Genomic DNA, 23414 nt, shown 5'->3' with positions numbered 1-23414 from the left:
ATTACTTATGCTGTAACAAAGGCAGCAGCCATCCTCCGTCTCTAGGGAGGGGGATCTGACTATGCATACCCCTGCAAGGCAGAGCTGCAGGAAAAGGGATTGCAGAGATGGCTTCATGCCCTGATCACTCCACATGGGGACCAGCACCTCCCAGCTGTCCTTGTGGCTGTGCCCCCCTCCCCACAGGAGGCACCTGGAGCAGCCCTGCACAGATGTGCTTGGGCAGTCCTACCCAGCCACCTCCCTGCTGCCTCAGCCAGCGGCCTGGCTCTTTTGGGGACATGCTCTCCCTGCCAAAGGCAATGCAAGGGTTGGGATCCCTCATGGTGGTCATGCCAGCTCTGCCATGGGGTGTCCCTGCACAGCCAGTCCCTGTGGTGTGTGGGAGGCAGCATGCACGGGGCTTGCTCCAGCCCCATGGGATGGTGTCCACAGCAGGCTTCAGCCCCTTCCTTGCACCCTGCTGGGATCGAGGCACCCTCTGCCAGCTGCTGGGAGGAAGATGAAGAGGCAAGATCTGCCTCACTGCAAGGATGCTCCAGGGATGGCCAGAGGCAGCCAGGCCCTGCCTTTCCAGCCTGACTGAGGCAGCGTGGCTGAGTGCTGGTGCTGGCCCTGCCCCAGTGCCCCAGGCAGCTGGCAGGACTGGCCGGGCCAGACCAGTGGCCGTGCTTGGTCCTGAGTCACAGCAAGCACACTCGGGCAGGCTGTGTGGGGTATGAGCCAGCCACAAGGCAGTGATGCTGGGGGCTCCAGGGCTGCTGGGCTGGGGAAGTTTGGCATGGTGACTAATGCTGCCACAAAAGGCAGGGTCACCCCGACCCCACACCCAGCCCTGACTCACGTAGCTGTTGCTCCGGTCCCATGAGGAGCGCTGTGCTTCAGGATGTCAAAAGCTGGGTAAGTGGATGGCTGCATGGGCTCCCAGCAGGCCTCCCCTTCCTCCTCCTTCTCCTTGTCCAAGCTTACCCTCACTTTAAGATTCCCCAGAGCTTCCCCCTGCACACCTTCAGCCCCACTCTGTGTCATCAGAGCTGCCTCATCTTGCCACACCTGCACACACAGACTGGCTGGCCCTGGTGGTCCCAGAGGCCATCAGACCCTCCAAGGCTGCAGCATGGTCAGGATTGTGCTTGTCCAGAGCAGGCTGTTCTCTCCCTGTAATGCTTTCTTGTCACATCTGTGGGCCCACAGCCAGTCTATAAGAACAAGTAGGAGCAGTGTGATATGCACAGAGGTCTCAACCCCTGCATTTTCCTGCCATGGATTTCTAGTGGGTCATCCTTGCACATGCAGAACCTCATGGTTCACAGGCCTAGGAAGTAACTTATCACAAGGCAGAAGGGGCTGGAGGAGGGCACATGCCAGGAGGAAAGGGGGGAACAGAGCCAGCAAGTTATGGGCTGAGTGCTGAGGTGCTGGAAAGGATTTCAGATGGAGATGACAACAGGAGAGCCAGCTCCATTCTCCCAGGGGTGTGGGGTGCTGGCAGGACCTGCTCCTGCACAGGGAAGGGAAACAAAGCAGGCAAAGTGCAGGCAGCCTGAGGGCTGGGCAGGAGGTTGTGCAGTGTAAGAGATGGAGGGATGGCAAGAGGGATGGAGAGACAGAAGGGTGGAAGGAAGGGAGGATGGAGAGGAAGAGGTATGGATGCTTCCCCAGTCCCCTGCACAAAGCACATCCTGGGGCATCATGTAACCTGCTGAAAGAAGGGACCTGTCTGAGTGCTCTGGCCTGGGCAGGGGAGCTCCAAGGGGTATTCCAAAGTGCACTGCACCAGGTACTTCCCCATCACCTTTTGTATGCTGGCTCTGGGGAGCAACCACCTTCATTCCGGCTCTGACAGCATCCCACATCCCTTCCTGGTCTCTGCAGAGTGTGGGGCTGCTGAACAGTGCTGGAGATGGGACAGAAGCTTGGAGGTGACAGGTCCCATGACCCACTGATGCTGTGTTCCCAGCTGGGGGTCTATAGTAGTGACAAGAACAGATGCAGTGCTCTCAGAAATCTCAGCTTTTTGCCCTGAGCTTTGATGGTCTCATCAGGACCAAAGCACCCTCCATCAGCCTCACATCCCTGCCTACAGCCATCCCTGCTCAGCAGGGCCAGGTCCTGTCCTTAGTCCCCCAGTTCCCCGGGCCACAACAGGTGCTTAGTCTTGTGCTTGAGGGCTTTGCCTGTGTGATGCAGAGGAAAGGGTGGAGCAAAAGGCTCACCTGGCTCCTCTTGAGCCCCAGGACGTTGGTGGGACATGAGGAAACAGGTCCCCCCTGCCTGCCCCCGCTGTGAGCACCGGGACACAGCAGCTGCTCTCCTCCCCAGGTCAGCAGGAGCGAGCGAGTGAGACACCCGCTCTTGGAAGTGATTGTGAAAGGATGAAAGTGCTTCTCTGATTTGCCTTGGCATTTATTTTGTGCACAGGATCCTAACAAACATACAAACATCTGTGCTCCTGAAGCCTGGAAGGAAGGGTCCCTTTCCACAGGGAAGGAGTTTCCGGTGGGAAGGTGTCCCGCTTTCACCAGGGGATCTCTGGTGGGTCCAGGACAGCACACGCCTGAATGTAATCCCTGGGGTGGCCTGAGAAAGAAAGGGATGCTTAGGACCTGCTGAGGACACCTGAGCCAGGAAGCTGCCTGAAACTGGAGGCTGTTCCTCTGCCCTATCTCTGCCTGCTAAGTGGGGGCTCACTCTGTTCCAGGATGTAAAGGGGAACTCAAGACAGGAGCCAGATCTTATGTGAGAGGAAGTACAGAGGGTAGGAGCAATGGCTTCTATGTTAGGGACCATTGTGTGTCATGTCCACAAATCTGCTGGTGTGTTCTGCCCAACCCTGACACCACACCTCTCATCACCAGTCTGCAGCTCTGCCTCCTTTGGTGTGCAGGTGGTTAAAGGGTGTCCTGACACCATTCCCAAACTCCTGTGGGACACTGCACATCACTGGCTGGGTGCTGGGGATCCAGGAGGGCAGCAGCTACGGAGGAAGTGATGAGTGCTGGGTGATGCTGTGCCAGGAACTTCTCTGTATTCTCAGACCCTTGCCTGAGGGATAGAAGGTTCTGCACCCTCACCTCTTGCTAAACTGTGTGGGCAAGGATGTTGGAGGGCAGATGCTGGCTCTGTACCAGTGTCCGTACCTGCACACAGGCTAAGCCCACTCAGGAGCAGAGCTGGGGACAGGAGAACAGCCAGCAACCTCAGGACTGCTGAAGAAACCTCAAGGGTGATGCCACACCGCTGCACCCAGGGGAACCAGCATAGTCTCAGGGCTCACCCCCAGATTGCAAGTCATGTCCCAACAGAAGTGCATTTTCCTCTCTGGTGCAAACAGGAACCATCACACGAGCAGAGAAGGTGGCCCCTGTCGGTGCTGCTGTGCTGATGGGGAGATACCAAGTGCCTGCCTGGTGGAGAGAGGTTTGGCACCTGCCAGGCAGCTCTTTATGGCCCAAACACCAGCCTGGGGTGGGCTGTGGTGGCTGGGGATAGTGGGGGCCTGCAAGGGTACTGCCTGCCACCCCCATCCCCAGCACCCAAGCTGAGGGCCCTGGCCCCAGAATGGGCACCCAAACTAAGGGGATACCAAGTAGCTCCATGACTGGGGACAGGCTGTATTGGGGCAGATCACACTTGCTGTGAGCCCAGTGAGCCTGGGCTTTTCTAGGGCACCCTCCTGTCCCCAAGGACCCAGCAGAGAGACACAGGGATAGCCTGCAAGGCTACAGCACAATTCCCAGGTGAAAGATACCCTGCCCACTGGGACTCCACGAAGGTAAGGGGTGCCCAAGAACTAAACTGATGCTTCCAAGGAGGTGGGCAAAAATTGGATGTCCAACCTGGGAGAGCTTGTGGATTGAGGCTGGGAGAGCTTGGTGGCCCTGTTGAGGGAAGGCAGAACCACACCCACAACTTCTCCACAGGCACTGGCCCTGCAGCACTGCTCTCCTGGCACTGGGTTGGGGGAGCCCAAAAGGGGGCTGGCACATGGCATGTGCATGGCCATTCTCCATGCCCCCACACACAGAGTCACACCCCAGCATGTGCCATTCACGCTCACACGCCTGTGCACACTGACAGGCACCCACATGCCCCACACCATCAGGAATGCCTTCCTGCACAACCACAGCTTGTGCCAGCACCCCCAGTCCCCCTGTGCACACCCTGATATCTCTGTGAACCTCCTGCACACCCCAAGCCACAGGGACACTTGCCCCCACTCCTCCTTCATGCTATGCACAGCCCTCTCCCAATGTTCACTCACTCCATGCCCCGTGTATTTCCTGTCTGCTGGTACAGTCACTCCCCACACACCCCACACCCTGCACTCTCTCCATCCCCATTAACACTTACCCATGCCCTCATACCCTGCCTATTCACTCTATGCCTCAGTCACATTCAATCCACGCTGTCCACACTTGACCACACTGCACACACTCGCTTTACACCCCGTGCACATTCCCACCCCACACCCAGGGCACACAGGCACTGGGACTGAGAATAGTCCTCAACACTCCACACATGCTCACGCTCACCACTCACACTTTCCCTGTACTCCATGCGCACTCCCCCATGCCATGCACCCTTATGCTATGCCCAGTGCCCGCTCACACCCCATGCCTGATGCACTCCTCACCCCACACTGCACACACATCACACCCCCTGCAGCCTCGCCCCTGCCATGCACACTCACCTGTACACTGCTTTCTCACCGTGTACAAGGTGCTCATGCATGCTGTGCACACACCCCCTTGCCCCACACACACTCAACCAAGCCGTGCACGATCACCCCACACCCTGTGCCCTCACCCACACTTGGTGCACTCTCACGCTGAGCACATTCACTCCACACCTCGCGTATGCTCACCCCGTGCACATTCACCCGTACTCCGTGCACACTCTGCTTCCATGTGCACACCACCAAACCCCACGCCCACAGCACCTTTCCCCCATGCTCTGAGCACACTCCTCCCAGCAGCGTTCAGTCCCCCAAGTCCCCACGAGTAAGGTGCCACAGCATGCACGCTCACCTGCCACCCCACGCACAGTCCCGCACACCGTGCACAGTAGCCCACGGGACGGGTACACTCAGCTCTCCCCGCGCTCCGATCCACGCCGCACACGCTCACCCCACACCACGAGCACTTACCCCGCACCCTCCGCACACTCCTCCGCGCTGAGCATTCCCACCACACACACTTCTCCGCGCTCCGCACGCTTACCTCACACACCGTGCCCACTCACCCACGCTGTGCCCACCCCACGCCGCTTTCCCCCCCGGCCCCGCGCCCACTCTCCCGCCGCCCGTGCCCGCTCGCCCCCCCCCGCCGCCCGCTCCCTCTCCGGTAGGCTGCGTGCGACACGCCGGCTCCCCGCCCCGCTGCCACCCTCTGCCCCGTCCTTCCCCCGCGGGCTCCTGTCTGGACGTGTCGGGACTCGGGCTCCGGGCGCTGAGTAATGCTCGGCGCAGCGCGATCCCAGGCAGAGCCGCTGCCGCCGCCGCTCCGCGCCCAGCGCTCCCGGGGCGCTCCGGCCGCGACCCTGCTCGCTCCGCCGGAGGCCCGGCGACACCGGCGGCGGGGGGCGGCGGGGGGGCCGCGGCTCCCCATGTGCCTGCGGGCCCCGCGGGAGCCGCGGAGCCGCTCGCCCGGCGAGCCCTGCCCACGCCCGCCGCGGCCCCGGAGCCCCGGGGCGCCCTGGGGAGCGGCGGGGGAGCGCACCCCGCGGGCCGAGGGCCCCCCCGGCCCCCCGGCACGTCCCGCCATGGGGGGCTGAGCCGGGGGGCTGTGCGCGGCGGGGCGGCGGCGGGCAGGGCGGGGGGCGCGCAGCCCTCGCCGGGCTCGGAGGGCGCCGGGGCGGCGGGAGGCGGGGGGCGCATCCCGGGAGGATGGCAGAGCCGCCCCGGCGAGCCGAGCCCCGGCGCGCAGGGAGCCAGTGAGAGGGAGGAGAGGGGAAAACACAAACAAGCAAACAACCCACAACAAACAAAGCGGGCAGAGAGCAGCGCCGAGCCCCGCCGCCCCTGCCCCAAAGGCGCCCGCCCGCCCGCAGCCCGCACAGCCGCTGCCCCAGCGAAGATGCGCCCGGCCCTGGCCCACGGACTCTGCTCGCTGCTGCTCAGCCTCTGGGTACCCAGGTAGGAGCTGCACCCCTCCAACCCCAGCCCCGCCGCTGAGAGCCCCGGCCCCACGGGGAGGGCGCCGGGAAGCCGCCGCGCCCAGCCCCGCACCGGGGGCGGTCTGCCCAGGGGGCTCCGGGGGGGTCCCGCCGCCCCAGCCCGGCCCCGCACGCTTGCGGGCCCCCGTTCAAGGGGCTGTCAGGGCTGCTGCCCCCCTCCGCCTTCCCTCGTCCCGACGGAACGCCGGTGGGATGCGCAGCTTCTCCCGCTCCAGGAGGCTGTCCCCCTTCCTCCCCGGCCAGAGACGCTCCAGCGCCCGCCCCGACTGCCTCAGTTTCCCCGCTCGCCCGCGGAGGACGGGGGAATGCCGGCTGGGATGTCACTGTCGTGGGGGTCGGTGCCTGCTGGATCCCCCTGCGTCCTCTCCCTGGCTCCGCCTGTCCTAAATGCTAGAGGGGTAAGAGGGGGCCACCTGCTTTCCAGAAAGCGAACCCCCAAATTCACCGTCCCTGTCCGTCTACGCCTTCCCTCAGCTCGCTCCCAAACTTGTGCGCTGCAGGCAGCCGGGGGTTAATCCTGGTGCTGGTACGAGTCGGGGGGGGTCCCCCGCCCTTCCCCCTCCCTCCAGCCCCTTTAAATATAATTTGTTAACGTTGGGACTTGTATTAATTAAAGCAGCAGCCGCTGCAGCCTGTGACCTGGGGGCCTGTCACCGTGAAATCAAGTTTAAATCCAGATTTAAAGGGGGAAGAGAGCTGGGGGGAGTGCTGTATCCTCCTAAGAAGTGTGACAGTGACAGCTTCTTGCCGGTCCCTGGCCCTCCTGAGCCCTGGGTGGAGCGAGAGGCACAAGGACCTTCCCTCTGCTCTCCGGAGCCCCTGCCTCAGTTTCCCTGCAGTGCAATCGGGAGAAAGACCGTAGCATCGCCCCCATCCCGGGATGCCCTGGGAAAAGATGGCAGGCGCTGTGTCAGGCTCAGGACACGAAGGGAATGAAGTCGTTGTGGTGTTCGGGGCAGGAGCTCCTGGGGTTGGAGATGGTGGTGGTTGTGTCCTGCTCTGCATCTTTTGTCAGCCAGGGCTTGCTTGACAGTGGGAATGAGTGCAGGAAGCTGGGAAGATTTCCCCTCCTGTGTAGGGGTTTTGGAGGGATGCACTCCCTTTGTCTCTCTTCTCTGCTCCACCTCGACTCTCCCTGTTGGAGTCGAGGTAGATTTGTACTGGGGCATATTCATATACTACCCATGAAAGTGGTGGGATGGGTATAAACACCCTTGGGAAGCTGGAGAATGAGCCTGATCCTGACAGCTCTCCCTCTGCCCTGACCAAGCTGTAATTCAGCAGAGACGCTGGGGCTGAACCCTCCCTCCAGAGCTGGGTGAGCACTGAGCTGGGGACCTCATCCCCTGACAGCTGCTTCTGTCCATGTACCTGCACCAGGCTTGCAGGGTTTGAGGGAACAGAGGGGGAGTAACCCTTCTCTCCAAGACCTGGCAGCTGCAGTCCTTCCTCCAGCATCCTCCTCCAAGTCTTGTTTCTGTAATCAAAGTTCAAAGGGCTTTGAGCTCCTTGCTTCTCCCAGGGACCCAGCTCTTGCCTGTCCCAGGGAGCAGAGAGAGACTTTCCTGGGGAGAGCTCCCAGCAGGGACCAAGCTCTCCTGAACAAGCAGTGGGGTGGTGCTGAGCTCCTAGTGGAGCTCCATGCTGCAAGATGCTGGATGCTGCTGGGTGTCCCACTGTCTGCTGCTTGCTTTTTGGGTCTTCCACTTGGGCACTGTTTATCCCAGAGTCCTTCATGCCATTCCCTGGAGCTGGGCAAACTCTTCCTACTGTCTCCTTCTCCAGATTTGTCTGTCATGTGTACCTCTGTATTAGCTCCAGGCACCTCTTTCTGGACATGCTTTGTCTCCCCACATCCCACATCCCACATCCCATCCCCACACACTCCACACTTCCCCATTTCCCCAGGTCACATCTCTATTTGTGTAAGTACCTGTACCCCTGCCATGGACCATGTGCCTCTTCTTGCACCATCCATGTGCTGCTCTCTCTGCTTCCATGGCCACAGGTATCTGGTTCAGTGGGGCTAGGATGTGACAGTGGACTTGGGATTGCTGCTGGGAGCTTGAGGATAGTTGGCACAGTGCTTGGCTCCATATTTCACAGCTGAGCTGAAAAGAAAACGCTGATCATTCCCTTTACCTCCGTTGTAAGGACCCTTGTAAGCAGTGCTGGGAGGATACAGGAGATGCAGGGAGGGGATCAGCCAGCAACACTGGCTGGAATGGTCCTCCTGCTCCAGGGTCTGTCAATTCTCCTGGGGGGAAGTCCACGCTTTTTGTGGAAGGTGAGCTGGGGCGCTGTGTGCTGAGAGTCTGCAGTGCATGGCCAGTGTGGGAGATCCCTGGTGGAGCACGCAGAGAGAGCAAGCCTGGGAGATGCTGGGCTCCAGGGGCAGGATGGCCAGATTTAACTGCTGCTGGCAAAGGCTGCCAGGGTGCCTGTACTGTACTTATGTTGTTGGAGACAATTGCAGCCCCAGTGCTGCTGGTTTTCTCTGCCTGGATAAGCTGAGCTGAGTTTTTCCAGCCTTCCATATAGGCAAAGGGCACCATGTGGATTGAGGAGCCTCTCCCTTCCCTGTATGTGTTCCCCACAGACTTTTCCCCTTCCCCAAATGGAAAACCAAGTGATTGACACATTGCTTGCTCTGAGCTCAAGGGTGTCCTTTCCCTCCCAGCTCGTGCTCCAATGAGATCCTGGGCCTGAAGCTGCCCTCAGAGCCAGTGCTGAATGCCAACACGGTGTGCCTGACCCTGCCGGGGCTGACACGGCGGCAGCTGGAGGTGTGTGTGCGCCACCCCGACGTCACCGCCTCCGCCATCCAGGGCATCCAGATTGCCATCCATGAGTGCCAGCACCAGTTCCGGGACCAGCGCTGGAATTGCTCCAGCCTTGAGACCAAGAACAAGATTCCATATGAGAGCATCATCTTCAGCAGAGGTAAGGGTTGGATGGTTCCCTTGCTGTCCCACTATCCAGCACCTGCTCTCTGGAGCCCTCATGGGCTCCCCCTGGGCCCCTGCACAGCTCTTCCCTGGCCCAGGGGATGATGAGCTGAGCTCTTCAGCATCCCCATGGATGAAGGCAGACAGATGTTATGGTCTGCCAGGCAAAGGAGCACTGCACTATGGCAAAGCTGCTCCATGCACCTTTGTACCTGCACTGGCCCTTGTCCTGAGCTGCTCCTCCCTGACCAACTCCAGCTGCTCCTAAGGCTCTTTCCAGGCCCTCCTGCTTTCTGGCATCTTCTCCCAGTGTGGTGTAGGCTGGTGTTTGGAGCAGTGCCATGGGTGTGCAGCATAGCTGATGGGTCTGAAGGTGGATGCCACGCTCTGGGATTTGGTTTGGTGGTTACAGTTGAACATCTTGGCTCAGTCCTGCTCTAGGGATGGTGTTTTAGTGTGTTGTGATGAGCTGAAATGCCCCTAGCTAGTGGAACGTAGCTCTGTGAACCTGTCACCCTGGTGTTCTGCCCAGTGCAGAGGGCTAAGGGGTCACTGTTCTGTGGGACCCTAAAGCATGATGGCAGAGGGGACAGGGATACAGGCTGTCCTGGCAGCTCAGCTGCCCACAGAGCCCCGAGCTGTGCGGCTGAGAGAGCTCTCCTAGCTCTCCATGTTCTGCCAAGGATCCTGGTGCCAGGATCTCATCTCCCTCGCAGTCGTGTCTGGCTCTGTCTGTATCAGAGCCTCCCTGGCTGATACTCTCCCCCTCAGGAGCAGACTCTGGGGTGCAGAGGGGCTGGCCTGCATGGTGCAGATTAGAGTTGTGACCTGATGGGGATCTTCTAGAGGACTTGAATGTATCTTTTCACCTGAGTACCCTTTCTTGAAACCTGTGCCTCAGCACATTAAGTGCCCATTGCCACAGGAAGGCCATGGTCAGGAAGGACAATGTGGTGCCAGTGGCCAGCAGTCAGGGTGCTGAGGGCAGGCCAGGTGCCCAGTACACAGACCACTCCTCCAGCTCCCAAGAAAGGTGAAAACTACCCAAGAAACTGCTCACATGCCTGCTTTGTGAGCGTCTCAGCCTGATGCCCAGCAGAGAGTTGCAACCATCCACTCTTCAAACATTCTTCCACATCCTTCATCTTCTTTCCCTGGGACTATGAGGAGAGTCTCAATGAGGAGAGGTTGGCAGCTTGAGGCCTCCATGGCATTGAGGGGATGTGGTGGCAGGAGCCCACAGGCAGCTGTAGCAAGTGGGGAGAAAGCTGGAGAGGGGATCACAGAAGTGTTTTGGTATCCAAAGATGTCCAGGGCAGCCTGCACAGCTTCACTGGATGCTACCTTGGAGCATGTGGGCATCAGGGCTGTGGTCCTGCCATGGAGCAGCTCTGGTACCTCTCAGGACCTCAGTGCCTGGAGAAGGGCAGCATCTCTTCCCTCTGTGAGCAGTGCCCAGGTTAGGGCCTGGCAGGAAGGGTGGGGACTGTCAGCCCTGATAAGCATCGAGGTATTTCCAGGTCCTCCAAGGAATGTGGTTCACTTCTAGTCTCCTCGGGCGGCAGGAGACACTGGCTTGCTGGCTCGAGTTGCTCACACACCCAGACAAGCTGCCTTGCTCCGGGTACCACCAGGCTGGGAGAGAAGCACCAGCAGCAGAGAGCAGTGACCTGCATCCCTCCCTCAGCTCACCTTGTCTGCTGCTGGCCCCAGTGCCTTGCACCTCACTTGTGTCTCAGATGCTCCTGCAGCCCTTCCTGCTGTCAGGGCTGTGACCGATGGATGTGGGGGCTCCCACAGACCCTGGAGTCCTGCCCCTGTCTTGATCTGTTGGATATGGCTCAGCCCAGGCTCTCAGCATTGGTGGGATCCCATTCTCTGGAATGGAGGCACAACATCCAGCAGCAGGGCAGGATGGAGGTAGGGCTGGAGCATCAGAGCAGGCAGGCATCTCATGGCGCTCCTGTTTTGGCAGCAGAGGTTGCAGGATGAGCCCCAAGCACCCAAGCTATCTCATGTAGTTGCTTGGAGCCATTCTGGCATGGAGCAAGCCTTGATACCGGAGCCCTGGCCCAGTTTGAACCCACTCATGTCCCTCAGTAGCAGTGCTGGAGCTTTGAGCCTTGCCTTCCATCTGTTACAGGCACAGCCATCAGAGAGGGGATGCATCTCAGGAGCCCAGTGCTGGAGGAGAGGCGAGTGGTAGAAGTGAGGGGTGCAGGCTCCTTGGTGCAGACTTTAATGCACCTGACCTCCAGGGAGCAGGGCTCTGCTCTGCGCCCTGCCCCATCCTTGCCGTGCCTGGAACACAACGTGCTTGTAGGATCATTGTTTGTAACCCGAAGTGACAGACCCCTTTAATCTTTCATTCCTTTTCCCACTTCTTCTGCCATCAGCTCAGCCGTGCGTGAATCTCACTTTAAATTATTTGTAGCTGGCTTCTCCCTCCCGCTCTCCCCGCGTGGCTTCGCTCCCCAACTCTGTCCTGTCCTCCTGCATCTCTCACGTCTTCTCCAGTGTGGGCATGAGCCAGACAGGATGCTACACTGCTCCAGCTGTCCCATGGTGCCCATTCCTCAGTGCCCAGTGTCCAGGCACTCAGTGCTGCCAGGGACCTCATCCCCTGGGAACAGAGGACAATGGCAGATGAGTGCCCATCTCCTCATCCTGCTGAGCCGAGCCCAGAAGTTTGAGTGCAAGCTCTGGGGAGACAGGAAGGAGAGGCTTCAAATCGGACAGGGCTGGGAGTCTGGGGTGGCTTCAGAGCAGCACAGCAGGAGAGAGGGATGCTGCCAGCATCCTGGGCAGAGCACAGACCTGGGAGATGCTGCCATCCCTGGGGCATGGGAAACAGTGGCTGTGAGACACAACAGCACGTTAGTGGAGGGCAAGGAGGGTGCCCAGGAGTTTACCATCCCTGCTCTTTCAGAGCCACTGGGGTCTTTTGAGACACCACCATGGTCTATGGGTTTTTCAGGTCTGTCTTTTGATGCTGTATCCTTGGGGTATGAGATGTCCTTTGTAACCTTTGTTGAGTTTTATGGGAATATGATCCCAAAAAAGTTTCTAGTGCCATCTGCACCCCCCATCCTCCTTGGCCCATGTCCCCTCCTTGTTAAGCCAGGCTCAACAGTGCCATTGCAAATCCTCTGTCAGTCTTCCCTGGCTCCCCAGCCGGCTGCCTGTGCTCACCACCTTCCTGCCCATTCTCTGGCACTGTCACTTCTGCCAGGACTCTCCAGTGCTGTCCCTGGTCCCATCATTCTCTGCTGTACCTCCCTCTCCCTCCATGTGCTCACCTGGCTGACAGAGACATTCTCTTCTGGCCTCAGAAGAGGTAGGGGGAAGGAGCAGTGAGGTCGAGGCAGGCGGCTTCATCTACACCAGCAGTGGAAATAGATCCCATGTTCCTGCTCCAAGGGTGAGCAGCATGACTGTGCCTCCCACTGTGGTGGGACATATACCAGGACAACAGCAGGCCTGTTGTCCTGGTATATTGTCCCACCACAGCATCTGTGGGCTGCCAGGCACTGTGTGGCTTGGCTGGGCTGACCCGTGCCTGGTGCCTGACAAAAACCAAGCTGCAGATGGTGGTGGGTCACTGAGTCTTGGTCCTTGTCCAGTATGTGTGCACCCATGGGTGGGTACAATGCCATCAGGGCTGGAACTGTCTGGCTGCTGGGCAGGGGCTGTCTGAGGTGTGCTATGGGACTGACTATCCCCCTTTGCTCATCCCAACCCCAACCCCGTCTACATGGAGCTCTGAAAAAAATTAGAGGGGCTAATTTTTTTAGCCCCTCCTCCCATGGAGGGGCTGGATGTCTTTGAAGGCCTTCAAAGGCTCATGGTTGGAGGGGACATGACCCTGGAGTGCAGTATTTCTTGGTTCCTGCAGCCTTTGGAGAGATGGGTGATGCTTCCAAGGCCCTGTGCCCACCTGAGAAGGGCTCACTGGTGACAAAGGTTCTGCGTGGCCATGGCCAGATCTTGATTTCTTCCAGCAGGGAGTGGGGAACTCCCTGCAAGGCTGGAAACACCAGGTGCTGGGGCCCAGCCAGCTGTGAAACGGAGCTTGGGGAAGCTTTGCTGCGTGCTGAGGGAGGCAGGTGCTGTTTCAGCTATCCAGGGAGTTGCTGCCAAGCTCAGGACCCCGGCACCCAGCTCTGCAGAGCCCCAGCCAAGCTGCGGAGCCCGCAGACCGCAGCGCCTGGCCTGGCGCACCTGCAGCTGGGCTGCTGGCAGGGTTTTGTGCACCCCCAGGCAAACCAAGGGCTTTGCCCACCTGGCCCTGCAGCACATGCGGGTACTGTGGAGGCTTGGCTTCATCCCTGTGGGTTCCCCCATTCCCTGGACCTTCTCCCCACTGGTGGTGGAAGGGAGACCCTGGGGCCAGGCAGGATTGCTGGCGATGTGGGGCCGAGCTGGGCTCCCTGCAGCCTGCACAGCAGCAAGGGCTGCTCCCTCACGCTGCCGTGGGCGGACAGCAGCGAGGGCTGCGGGCTGTCCCTGGCATGCTCAAGGAGGTGCAGGGAGGCAAGTTGGGATCTGCAGGGAGGCATTTAGTGCCTAGTGCTGGGCCAGACCCTGGCAGGTTCACCTGCAGTTTAATTAGGGAGAGGGGAGGGGAGGGAGCGGGGCTGGGGGAGAGGCAGCATGTCGGGACTGGCCGTCTCGGCAGGCCTCGCAGGAGGTGGCGGGAGAAGTTCTCCTCTGCCTTATATCAGGGCTGGGGCAACGTGCCCACAGCTCCTGGCAGCTACACCCCACTCCTGAGGGGTACTGCCATGAAGGGGGCAGCTGAGCATCCTGGGGTACCCTAGGGTGGGCCTGTGTGAGGCTGTCCTGCTGCACCCTCAGTGCCAGCCAGGCATTGCAGTGATGAGTGCTGGGAGAGAGCTGCTGCCTGGATGTGATGGTGAGCTGTGGGAGGAAGGCCATGCCTCCAGCTGTCCCTGGTCTACAGACTGTAGGGGCCAGAGCTGTGCCTGAGCCAGCCCTGTAGCCTTCATCGCACATCTGCCTGAAAATGGAGGAACTGCAGTGTCCATGGCAGAGCCAGTGCTGCTGGGACTTGGGGTCTTGCTAAATGACCCTCCATCTCTTAGGCACTGCTTGACAGGGGAAACTTTCCCCCCTAAGAAAGCTGCTTTGGGATTTGACCTGGGGAAAAGATTTCAGACCTGTCCTCCTCGCCCAGCATGGTCTTTAAGTACACAGCAGGCTGGATGCCGGTGGTGGTGTCAGGATTGTGCCCTCCTTTCCCTCTTCCCTGCAGGATGCAGTACTTCTTGTACCTCCCACAGCTACACCTCTTCTGTGGTCTCTGGAGGGACATGGTGACTCAAAAATCACTGCTGAGGTCTTAAGGGCTGGGGTAGCTGGAAAGCCTCCCTCCAAAGGGCTCAGGGCTGGCCACCACACGCCACTCTCGGCTGTGGTTCCTGGAAGCTTCCAGCCTTGCTGAGCCCAAGAGGCAGGTGGCTGTTACAGCCGTGTTGCTCGTTGCTTTGCTTCAATCCTCTGTCTCTGGTGTGGCTGGGGTAGAGCAAGGAATGTAAACTGAACCTCCTAGCAAAACTGTACTGGCATGGCTGCTGTGATCCCAGTGCTGCCCTGACCCCTCCTCCCCTTTGCTCACAGCTCCCCATGAGAGCAGGTGAGGGAAGAAGGGGAGACGGCAGGGAAGAATGGTGGGGCCAGCCAGAGTGATACTGAGCAGGGAAAGGACCATGATGGGATGGGAACAAGACTTCCTGAATGCTGTGATGCCATGTCTTGGGAACCAATCTGTCCCCTGCCCACAGCCTGGGGAATGGCAGCTCCAGAGACATGGACCCATACATCATCCATCAGCTCACATGTACTGGGAGAGCACTAGAGGAAGAAGGAGGACTGGGGCTTTAACTCACGGGTTTCCCAACCATGGAGGGCGCCCAATCAACCTGACCTCTTTACCTGTAAGGACACGGGCTTGCTAGACGGACTGGGTGGGGTAGAGCTTGTGTCTGGGCTCAGATGAGATTTTAAGGAGATGCCACACCAGAAATTATTTTTTAGACTGGAGAAATGTGTGAGAAAGAGGCAGGGCTGAGAGGAGGGTGTTGTCCTGGGTGAAGGGTTTGCTGCCCCTGTCTCCAGGCGCTGGCTGTGTGAAGAGCTGGGGATGCTCAGCAGGGTGGCAGTGACAAATTGGGCTGTGCCCAGGTTTGACATATGAAGGGCTGAAGTTGGCCCAGATGGTGGGATCAGAGAAATGACATAGGGAAGATTTGGGAATCCAGGAGACCTTTCTGTGCTGGTTCTCTATCCTCCCTTGCTCACCTGGGGACTGAAGTTGCCCAGATGTGGGCCTTCATGCTCCAGCAGCGCTGTGGGTGTGTTGCAGGCACTGCCTGCCAGCACTCTCCCTGGGGAGGCTGCACGGCACAGTGTACGCACCAGCGGCCCCATTACCTGCCCGCTGAAAAATGTTGTTCAACTTGTGCATGGAAAGAGGCAGGCTGAGAGCAAGCTTGTCCCACACCGAGGGGAAGCTGGGAGAGGCTCCTGCTGGCTTTTAAGCAGTGCCTCGTTAATTTTTTAAACACACCAGTGTCAAATTAACACACAAAAGAGCAGCACGACTTTAAATGCAGGTTTCCGGGCTGCATTTCATTTTCCTTTAATAAGATCATAGCGTTTGCTCAGCGGGCGGCAGTAACCGCGGAGGAGACATGCGTGATGGGGAGCACTGCCCAGCACAGCCAGCAGCAGCGCTTGCACTCTCCCTGATCATGGCTCTGGGGCACAGGCAGGGCTTTGGGGTGCTCACCCCAGACCCCCGTTTGATGGCGTGGATTTGGTAAAGAAAACACCCCAAAATCTGTTGTCTGTTCCGCTGTGTCAAAGCCAAACTGCTCATGTCCAACAGAGGGAGAGAGGCTGGGAACTCCAGCTATTTATTTATTCACATGTGACGCCACGGCACAAAATCTGGCACTCCCTGCATCCTTGCCTCATGCTGGGGCCAGTCACTGTGCACCAAAGCAAAGGGCACTGCAGGCTTCCCGCCTGACCTGGGAACCACAAACAAAAATATTACTTTGCATTTCAAATAGAATAGAAACTCCCAGGGAGGAGAGGGTCCTCACCTGGCTTCAGTGAAGCCAAGAGATTCTCAGGTATCCCCTGCTCACAGCCACATGGAGCCTGATGAAGCCCCTTCTGTGAGACCTGTCCCTGTCCCCATCTGCCCTGTCCCCAGCTAATGACACTTGTGGATGTCCTCACTCCCTAGGGTTTAACGACAACCAGCTGCTGGCTCTGGCAGTGCATGGTGTGGTCACGGCATGCTCTAACTGACGAGGGATGCTCATTTTTTTCCTGCCTGGTATCACATTTAGAGCTTCTTGTGGGACCTGGCAGGGTTCAGGGTGGGAAGGGATATGGGCAGATGAATGGAGCTGGACAAGGCAGTGCAGCCTGCTCTTTTTACTGCCTAATCTGCACCCTGTGAGTAAGCAGAAGTGGTCCATGCTTCAGCAGAAATATCTCTTGGCCAGTGTTATATTTAGTATAGTAGGAAACTCTGAGTGGAGAGGGGAGGAGGGATTGCCTTTCCCATCAGAGCCATGATGCTGATGCCTGAGCAGTGCTGTGGTGGCATCTCCTGGAGTGATGTGAGAGCAGGGTGGTGGTGGAAGCTGGGGTCCCAGCTAGGGCAGGGCTGGCCCTCAGGGCAGCAGTGTGTCCTTATGGGGATGGGGCTGGAGAGCAGAGAGTGGCCATTCACTCCTGGCCTGTGTGGGAGCTGGTGCATCAGGAAAAAGCAAGACACAAGCTGAACCTCCCAATCCTTATACTCCAGTGTGACAATGAACTCACCCAGCCCCGCTCGGGGGTCACAGCGCCCAGCCTGACCCCAGTGTGTCCTTCCTTGCAGGCTTTCGGGAGAGCGCCTTTGCCTACGCCATAGCAGCTGCTGGTGTGGTGCATGCCGTGTCCAACGCCTGTGCCCTGGGGAAGCTGCAGGCCTGTGGCTGTGACCAGAAGCGCCGGGGCGATGAGGAGGCTTTCCGGCGCAAGCTGCACCGCCTGCAGCTGGAAGCCATGAACCGCGGCAAGGGCATGGTGCACGGCGTGCACATGGAGCACATGCCCGCTGAGACCCCTGGCCTCCAGGACTCCTGGGAATGGGGAGGCTGCAGCCCTGATGTGGACTATGGAGAGAAGTTCTCCAAGGATTTCCTCGATTCCCGGGAAACCTACAGGGATATCCACTCCCGGATGCGGCTGCACAACAACCGCGTGGGCCGGCAGGTGAGCGGGGCGCTGGTCACGGCTGTGGGGAGGTGATGGGGGAACAGGGTCACCAGGACATGTGTGGGAAGGCCCTGAGGGACTCATGCTGGCTGCTGTGGAACCATTTGTGGGTCTGGGATTGTCCCCAAGGCACCCTCTCTCCCCAGTCTTGCCCAGAACAAAGGCAGTGATGCCCTTACAGGACAGGGCTGCAAGGATATGCTGGCCAAACACCTGCCGGGAGCAATACCTCTGAGCATTGCTGCTCAAGGGATGCTGTCCCAGGCCACTGTCACCTGTCTGTGCTGCAGCGATGCTACTGGAGTGGCACAGCAATGATTCTGGCTACTGACTCTCAGGGACAGAGTGAACTGGTGTTGGGCAGCTGCAGTGGGGGTAAGCCAAAGACAGGGAGGAGGAAGTCACTGGCATCGTGGGGACACAGCACAGATTCTGCAGCACCTAGATGTGTCTTTGCCTACAGAAAGGGAGCCAGTGCCCCGAGGAGGCAGATGTGAATGAGATTGAGTTAGGCAGTGGGCTCCTATGCCAGGTGGGAAACACAGCATGCCCTTGGGAGCAGAGGTGACAGCCCACAGCCTTGTCCCCCATCTTGAGCAGTGTGCTGGAGCCTGCTCAGGCAAGCAGGACAGCCTCCCCTCCATTCTTATGATGTCAGGTCTCGTTAAAGGTACTAATTAGTAGCTCACTCTGTCTGGAAGCTGAGGTTTAAAAGCAGCCTGACACTGGAGACAAGAAGCATGAAGGCAGGAGGGACTGGGAGGATAGCTGAATTTCCCTGCCTGCTTTTGCTCGCAGCAGGTGCCTGAGAGATCACATCCTTTGAATCCAACAGGACACATGTCCCCCAGACCCCAGCCACATGCTGCCAGGGCAGTGCCAAGGGATGTGTAGAGGCTGCAGGAATAAATAATTAAAGTCAGAATTCCACAGGGAATGTTTCCTTGGGATGGCTCAGACATTTGGATGTGCCTCTTGCTTTGAGCATGTTTCAAGTTGGCTGTGAGGTGAGGATGCTGCAGAGCAGGGCCTTAATATGTGGCTTACCCTGATGCGGGAGCTGAGCTTTACCACCCTGGAGAAGCCACCCCAGTTTGGCCAAGGTGTAAATGCCTGGGGAATACCAAAACTTTTGATTTGTTTGGCTTTGTTTGCTCGTGTGTGGTGAAAGCTCACTCAGTGTTAGGCAGCTGAATCCTCTGCAGACTGCTCTGGCCCAATCTGGGCAAGACCCCCATTCCAGTTCTCACTGCAGGGCTCATCCTGATTCCCCTACATCTCTCCATGCCCTGGATCTCTGGGGCTCTTGGCAGTGCTCAGAAACCTGTGGTCTGTGTTCCCTATTTCCCAAGGGAAATCTCACAGCCTGCAGAAGGAAGGGAAGGTGAGAGAGGAATATTTTCTCTGGCAGGATGTCACGAAACATTTCCCGTGGGATCCAGTAACAGTGAGAATGCCTGGGGTCTGCTTGTCCCTGAGGACAGACAGACACGAGACTGGCAATGTCAGCTCTTGGTGGCTTCAGAGACAAGATGTGGACTGATGAAAGAAGCCTGGGAGCTAGAAGAAGAGGCAGAAGAAGACTAAAGGAATAAAGGGGAATGGTACCTGTGCGGATGGGGAAGCAATGCCTGGACAGGCAGCTCAGGGACCTTGTTGAGATGAGGGTGTGAGCCCATGTGTGGTGCTGTGGGTGCCGGGCATTGGAACAAGAAGATGATGCTGTGCCTGGTCTGTGCCTGTTGGTGCTGTGCTTATTGCCAGGGCTGGTCCTGGGGATGGGTTCCCACTCGGAATGGGTTCTCCAACTCCCCACTTGCTCTTATGTCAATGCTGTGGGTCCCACACCCATCCAAGCCCCAGTTACTACTAGGAGCAATTTTTCTGCTGTTATAAGGAACAATCTCCTGGGATTTCCCAGGAAAGGAATGGCTGTGCTGGTTGCAGCAGCTCTGTGGTCCTCCCCTCCAAGTCCTGAGGCTGAACCTCTTTAGCAGAGCAGTGACGTGGATGTGCATGCCTTGTGCCATGCTCTGCCATGCACCATCCTCTCCATGCACCAAGCAGCTGCAGCACCCAGAGCTCTCCAGCATCTCATTGATTCTGAGCATCCTCTCTGTGGTTCCTGTGTATTCTGAGGGTGCTGTGCCTGTGGGTGAGCCTGTCTCCTGGCTCAGACCCCACAATGCTGGAGGGAGATGACAATTCCATGGATGGTGGCACCCAGGTGGTATCAGAGGTGGTTTCTGTAGTGTAGTGGTTATCACGTTCGCCTGACACGCGGAAGGTCCCTGGTTCGAAACCAGGCAGAAACACACTGATTTTTCCTTTTTACACCCAGCTATGAGGCTGGGCAGGGGATTGCAGCTCAAGGGATGTACAGCATCCTCTGATAGTGGCAGTGGTGACCTTGCTCCTGAGGAATAGGAAGCCCTGGGATAATCATTGCTTGGTCCAACTCAAGACTGAGATGGGTGTTCTGCATCCCTGGCAGGCAGCAAGCTCCCCAGCAAGGAGCAGCAGGAGTGTGAGAGAGGCTTTGCAGGTCCTCCTAACTCACCAGATCAGAGAGCAAGAGAGGATGAAAGGAAGCCAGGAACTACCCATTACCCTCACAACAAAGACCTACGATAAAGTTCTTATGAGCGTGCCTGGGAGGAGCTGGGAATGTGTGAAAGAAAGCACCAGCGAGTCTGGGCATGTGTCGAACTTGGGTGTCTATGAGACAGGGAGAGGACGGGTAAGGGTGCATGGAGAAAATTCAATGACAAAAGCATGGGGCCAGGACTCAGATGGGCCCTTCTTTGCATCTCCCAGCTCTGCCAGGGTCCTGTCCCCTCTGTGCTGCCTGGTCAGGGGTGGACGAGTGTTGTGGTGCTGAGACTCAGGATGTTCAGCAGTGATGGCTTGGGTGATGGAGATGGCCACACTTGACACCTTCTTCAGCCCCTGCTGTGACCAGCTGTAGGCCCAAATGAACTCCTGTCCAGCTGTCACACCACTGTCCCCTCCATCCTCATGGTGAGCCTGCCAGCCACAGCCCTGAATGCAGATTTTTCCTGGTCCAGCCAAGCCAGCAGGGTGGGAATGTGGGAAAGGGTGACAGTGCTAGACTGTTCCCAGGGATAGTGACAAGAACAGTGGCGAGCAGCTGGTGTCACACCCAGGACATGGTGGAGAGGCCAGGTAGCTCATTACCTGTGAGGTGGAGGCTCTTCCCAGCAGGAGCAGGACTCTCAGCAGGATGAAAGCCAAACTGCAGCCCAGCCCAGACCTCTCCGCCATGTGCCCCAAGCTCCAGGCGTGTTTCATTACCATAACTGCTTAGCAACTTGGAGATTTACTCAAAAACAAGAAAACAAGAAATAAAAACTACCCACCCCTACCTAAACAAGGCTCTCCTGTCACATGTGTCCCTCCCAGGCAGGGGGCAGGAATAGACAACATGTGGCAGGCATGAAGCCAGGTAGATGGGCAGGACTGGCATTGTAGGACAGCACCTTTCACAGTGACAGGTGTCTTCTGGAATCCCCCACAAGCCCTGGAGCAGGGCCCTGGGTATGGGGATCAGCCTGTGATAGCCTGCAAGCCCCATCTGAACTCCTGGTGAGGTTTGGGTGTCCGCATGGGAAGGGAACTCGGTGAAGCCTGTGTGAGCACATGGATATGGGGGCACACATGGATATGGGGGCACACAACCCAGCAGGGAATTCCTGTTGGGACAGAGCAGAAGACATTATAAACTGTCTCTTTCCAGGCTGTGTGGGGATGTGTGGCCATGTTGTGCCCCTCAGGATTGATGGGCATGAGCTGTTTCTCTCGGCTTGGCCACAGCAGTATCCCTTACAGGGATGGGGGATGTAGGGGATCCCAGCATGCAGCCTTGCCAAGGGAGTCCAAGGAACCCCACACTGACCTCTGACCTCTGCACGAGCTGTGCTTTCAGGCTGGCCCAAACCACAGCCAGAGCCCAGCCCATGCACCCTGGCCCTTGAAGGGGGTAAATGGGTAGCACTGGCTGCACTGCAGCCTCTACAAACTGTAAGTCAGGGATGTGATCCCTGCTTGGAATTCGGAACTGTGGCCAGGTTGGCTGAAGGAGAGCAGGCAAGAGCTAAAAGCAGAGCTGCTCCTAGGACTTCCAGAACTGGGGCTTTATGAGATGAAGGCCTTGGGGTGGGGAAAGGAAGGGGAAGTATCATCACTCCCACCTGCCCCACTCACAGTGCTACTGCCTGGTGAGGTGCGTGGGAGACCCTTGCACTGGAGAGGTCCCAGTATGGCTACACCATGCAGCCAATGCTCCATGCTGGCTTTTAACTGGGGTCCAGGATCAGGTTGATGCTGCTGGAACCAAGCAGCAGTGGGAGGTGAGATCCAGGCTCCTTCTCCTCCCTGTGCTCAAAGAGCTCACCCTCTCCTTTAGGTGCCAATCCCTTGATGAAACATAAAAGCCAGTTGGTATTACCAGGATGGGAAGGGACAGGGTGTGGGACATGAGTTGCACTGGGCACAGCAACAGGGCGCAGCCTTGCTGGCTTTGCAGTTCCAGAGCTTTGATGGCTACTCATGCCAGCCCTTGATGTTCCCATGGTGCCAACCCACACAGAGCTCCATTGTGGCTTCTCCAGTCCCCAAAATGCGTCTCCTTCATGCTCACTCCTCTGTCCTTCCTTCCCCACCCAGGTGGTGATGGACAACATGAGGAGAAAGTGCAAATGCCACGGTACCTCAGGGAGCTGCCAGCTGAAGACATGCTGGCAGGTGACGCCTGAGTTTCGCCTGGTGGGGTCCCTGCTCAAGGACCGCTTCTACGGGGCCACCCTCATCCGGCCCCACAACCGGAATGCCGGGCAGCTGGAGCCGGGCCACGCTCGGCACCGCCGCCGGGCTGGCATCAGCGAGCTGGTTTACTTTGAGAAGTCACCCGACTTCTGCGAGCGAGAGCCGGCGCTGGACTCCTTGGGCACTCAAGGGCGCCTGTGCAACAAGACCAGCCCGGGCATGGACAACTGCGAGAGCCTGTGCTGCGGCCGCGGGCACAACATCCTGCGGCAGACGCGCAGCGAGCGCTGCAACTGCAAGTTCCACTGGTGCTGCTTCGTGGCCTGCGAGGAGTGCCGCATCACCGAGTGGGTCAGCGTCTGCAAGTAGCCAGGCAGGGCTGGGTGCCCACCCCAGGGTGCCAGGGACAAGCACGTCTGCCTGCGGCAGGGGAGGGAGACGGGGATTGGCGCCGGGGGGGAGGTGCAGCCGCGATACCCGCTTCCCTCCGCTCCGAGGCAGCAGGAGAGGACATGCTCAGCACCCTCCAAAATCAGCACTTTGTCGTCACCTGGGAAGGGCAGGGCAGGGCTGCCCGCTGCCCCCCAACCCCACATGAGAGCACCAAGGCTCCCGGCCCCGGGGAGCCCACGGCCATGCTGTACAGACCGCCGACACCAGCACCACTCGGGGGGGGCGGAGGGTGGGCCTGGGGGTGGGGGACTGCCCGCTGGCACCCAGCGGTATGGAGCAGGATGGGGTCGTGGACAGCAGGGCATGGGGAGCCCAGGGTGGGAGGGAAGTGGGGGGGACACACACTAGCACTGTGCACAAGTTCCTCCAACCACATGCGAGGTTGTGCTCGGAGCAGGATGGGGTTGGAGCACCCCGTGGGATGGAGAAGGGGCACGGCTCCCCGGGCTGGGGCTCAGCTCTCACCTCTGGGCTGGCTTGGGCTTCGTGGCCGGAGGGGCGGGGGCCCGGGGCTGTGCTGTGTGTGTCTGTGTTATTATATGGTAAGTTATTTTCTGATTGTGAATAAAAGTGGATTGGAGACAGCATAGGGTATTTCAGGATGCAGCACCCTGCTCTTCCTGCTGCCAAGGGTTCTCCATTCCTCTAGGGTGACAGAAGGATGGAGGGGGACCCTCAGTGCTGCTGACCTACTTGTGTTTTGAGACTTTCTCTCAGGTTCTCTCCTGCCATCCCAAAATAACTGTCCTG

The 23414-nt window shown here is 58.5% G+C and overlaps 1 protein-coding gene and 1 non-coding gene across 2 annotated transcripts; both read left to right on the top strand.

Annotated features, from left to right (window-relative positions):
* Positions 1 to 5217: 5217 nt before the first annotated feature.
* WNT10A (Wnt family member 10A) lies at positions 5218 to 22904 on the top strand. The gene is made up of 4 exons (XM_054636541.2): positions 5218 to 6136; positions 8858 to 9120; positions 17047 to 17423; positions 22113 to 22904. The coding sequence occupies exons 1-4, from the start codon at positions 6078 to 6080 to the stop codon at positions 22578 to 22580; spliced, it is 1167 nt and encodes a 388-aa protein (XP_054492516.1). The 5' UTR covers positions 5218 to 6077; the 3' UTR covers positions 22581 to 22904.
* TRNAV-GAC (transfer RNA valine (anticodon GAC)) lies at positions 19669 to 19741 on the top strand. Its single transcript has one exon. It is a non-coding gene; the product is annotated as a tRNA-Val (tRNA).
* Positions 22905 to 23414: the final 510 nt, after the last annotated feature.

Source organism: Agelaius phoeniceus, chromosome 7, assembly GCF_051311805.1.
Source record: "Agelaius phoeniceus isolate bAgePho1 chromosome 7, bAgePho1.hap1, whole genome shotgun sequence".
NCBI classification, from domain to species: domain Eukaryota; kingdom Metazoa; phylum Chordata; class Aves; order Passeriformes; family Icteridae; genus Agelaius; species Agelaius phoeniceus.
The sequence above is the reverse complement of the archived record's forward strand: the minus strand, read 5'-3'. Positions and strand labels throughout refer to the sequence as shown.

Coding starts and splice junctions, on each gene's coding strand:
- WNT10A (XM_054636541.2), top strand. CDS start 6,078: ATGCGCCCGGCCCTGGCCCACGGACTCTGCTCGCTGCTGCTCAGCCTC. Junction 6,137..8,857: donor CTCAGCCTCTGGGTACCCAG/GTAGGAGCTGCA, acceptor TTTCCCTCCCAG/CTCGTGCTCCAATGAGATCC. Junction 9,121..17,046: donor GAGCATCATCTTCAGCAGAG/GTAAGGGTTGGA, acceptor CCTTCCTTGCAG/GCTTTCGGGAGAGCGCCTTT.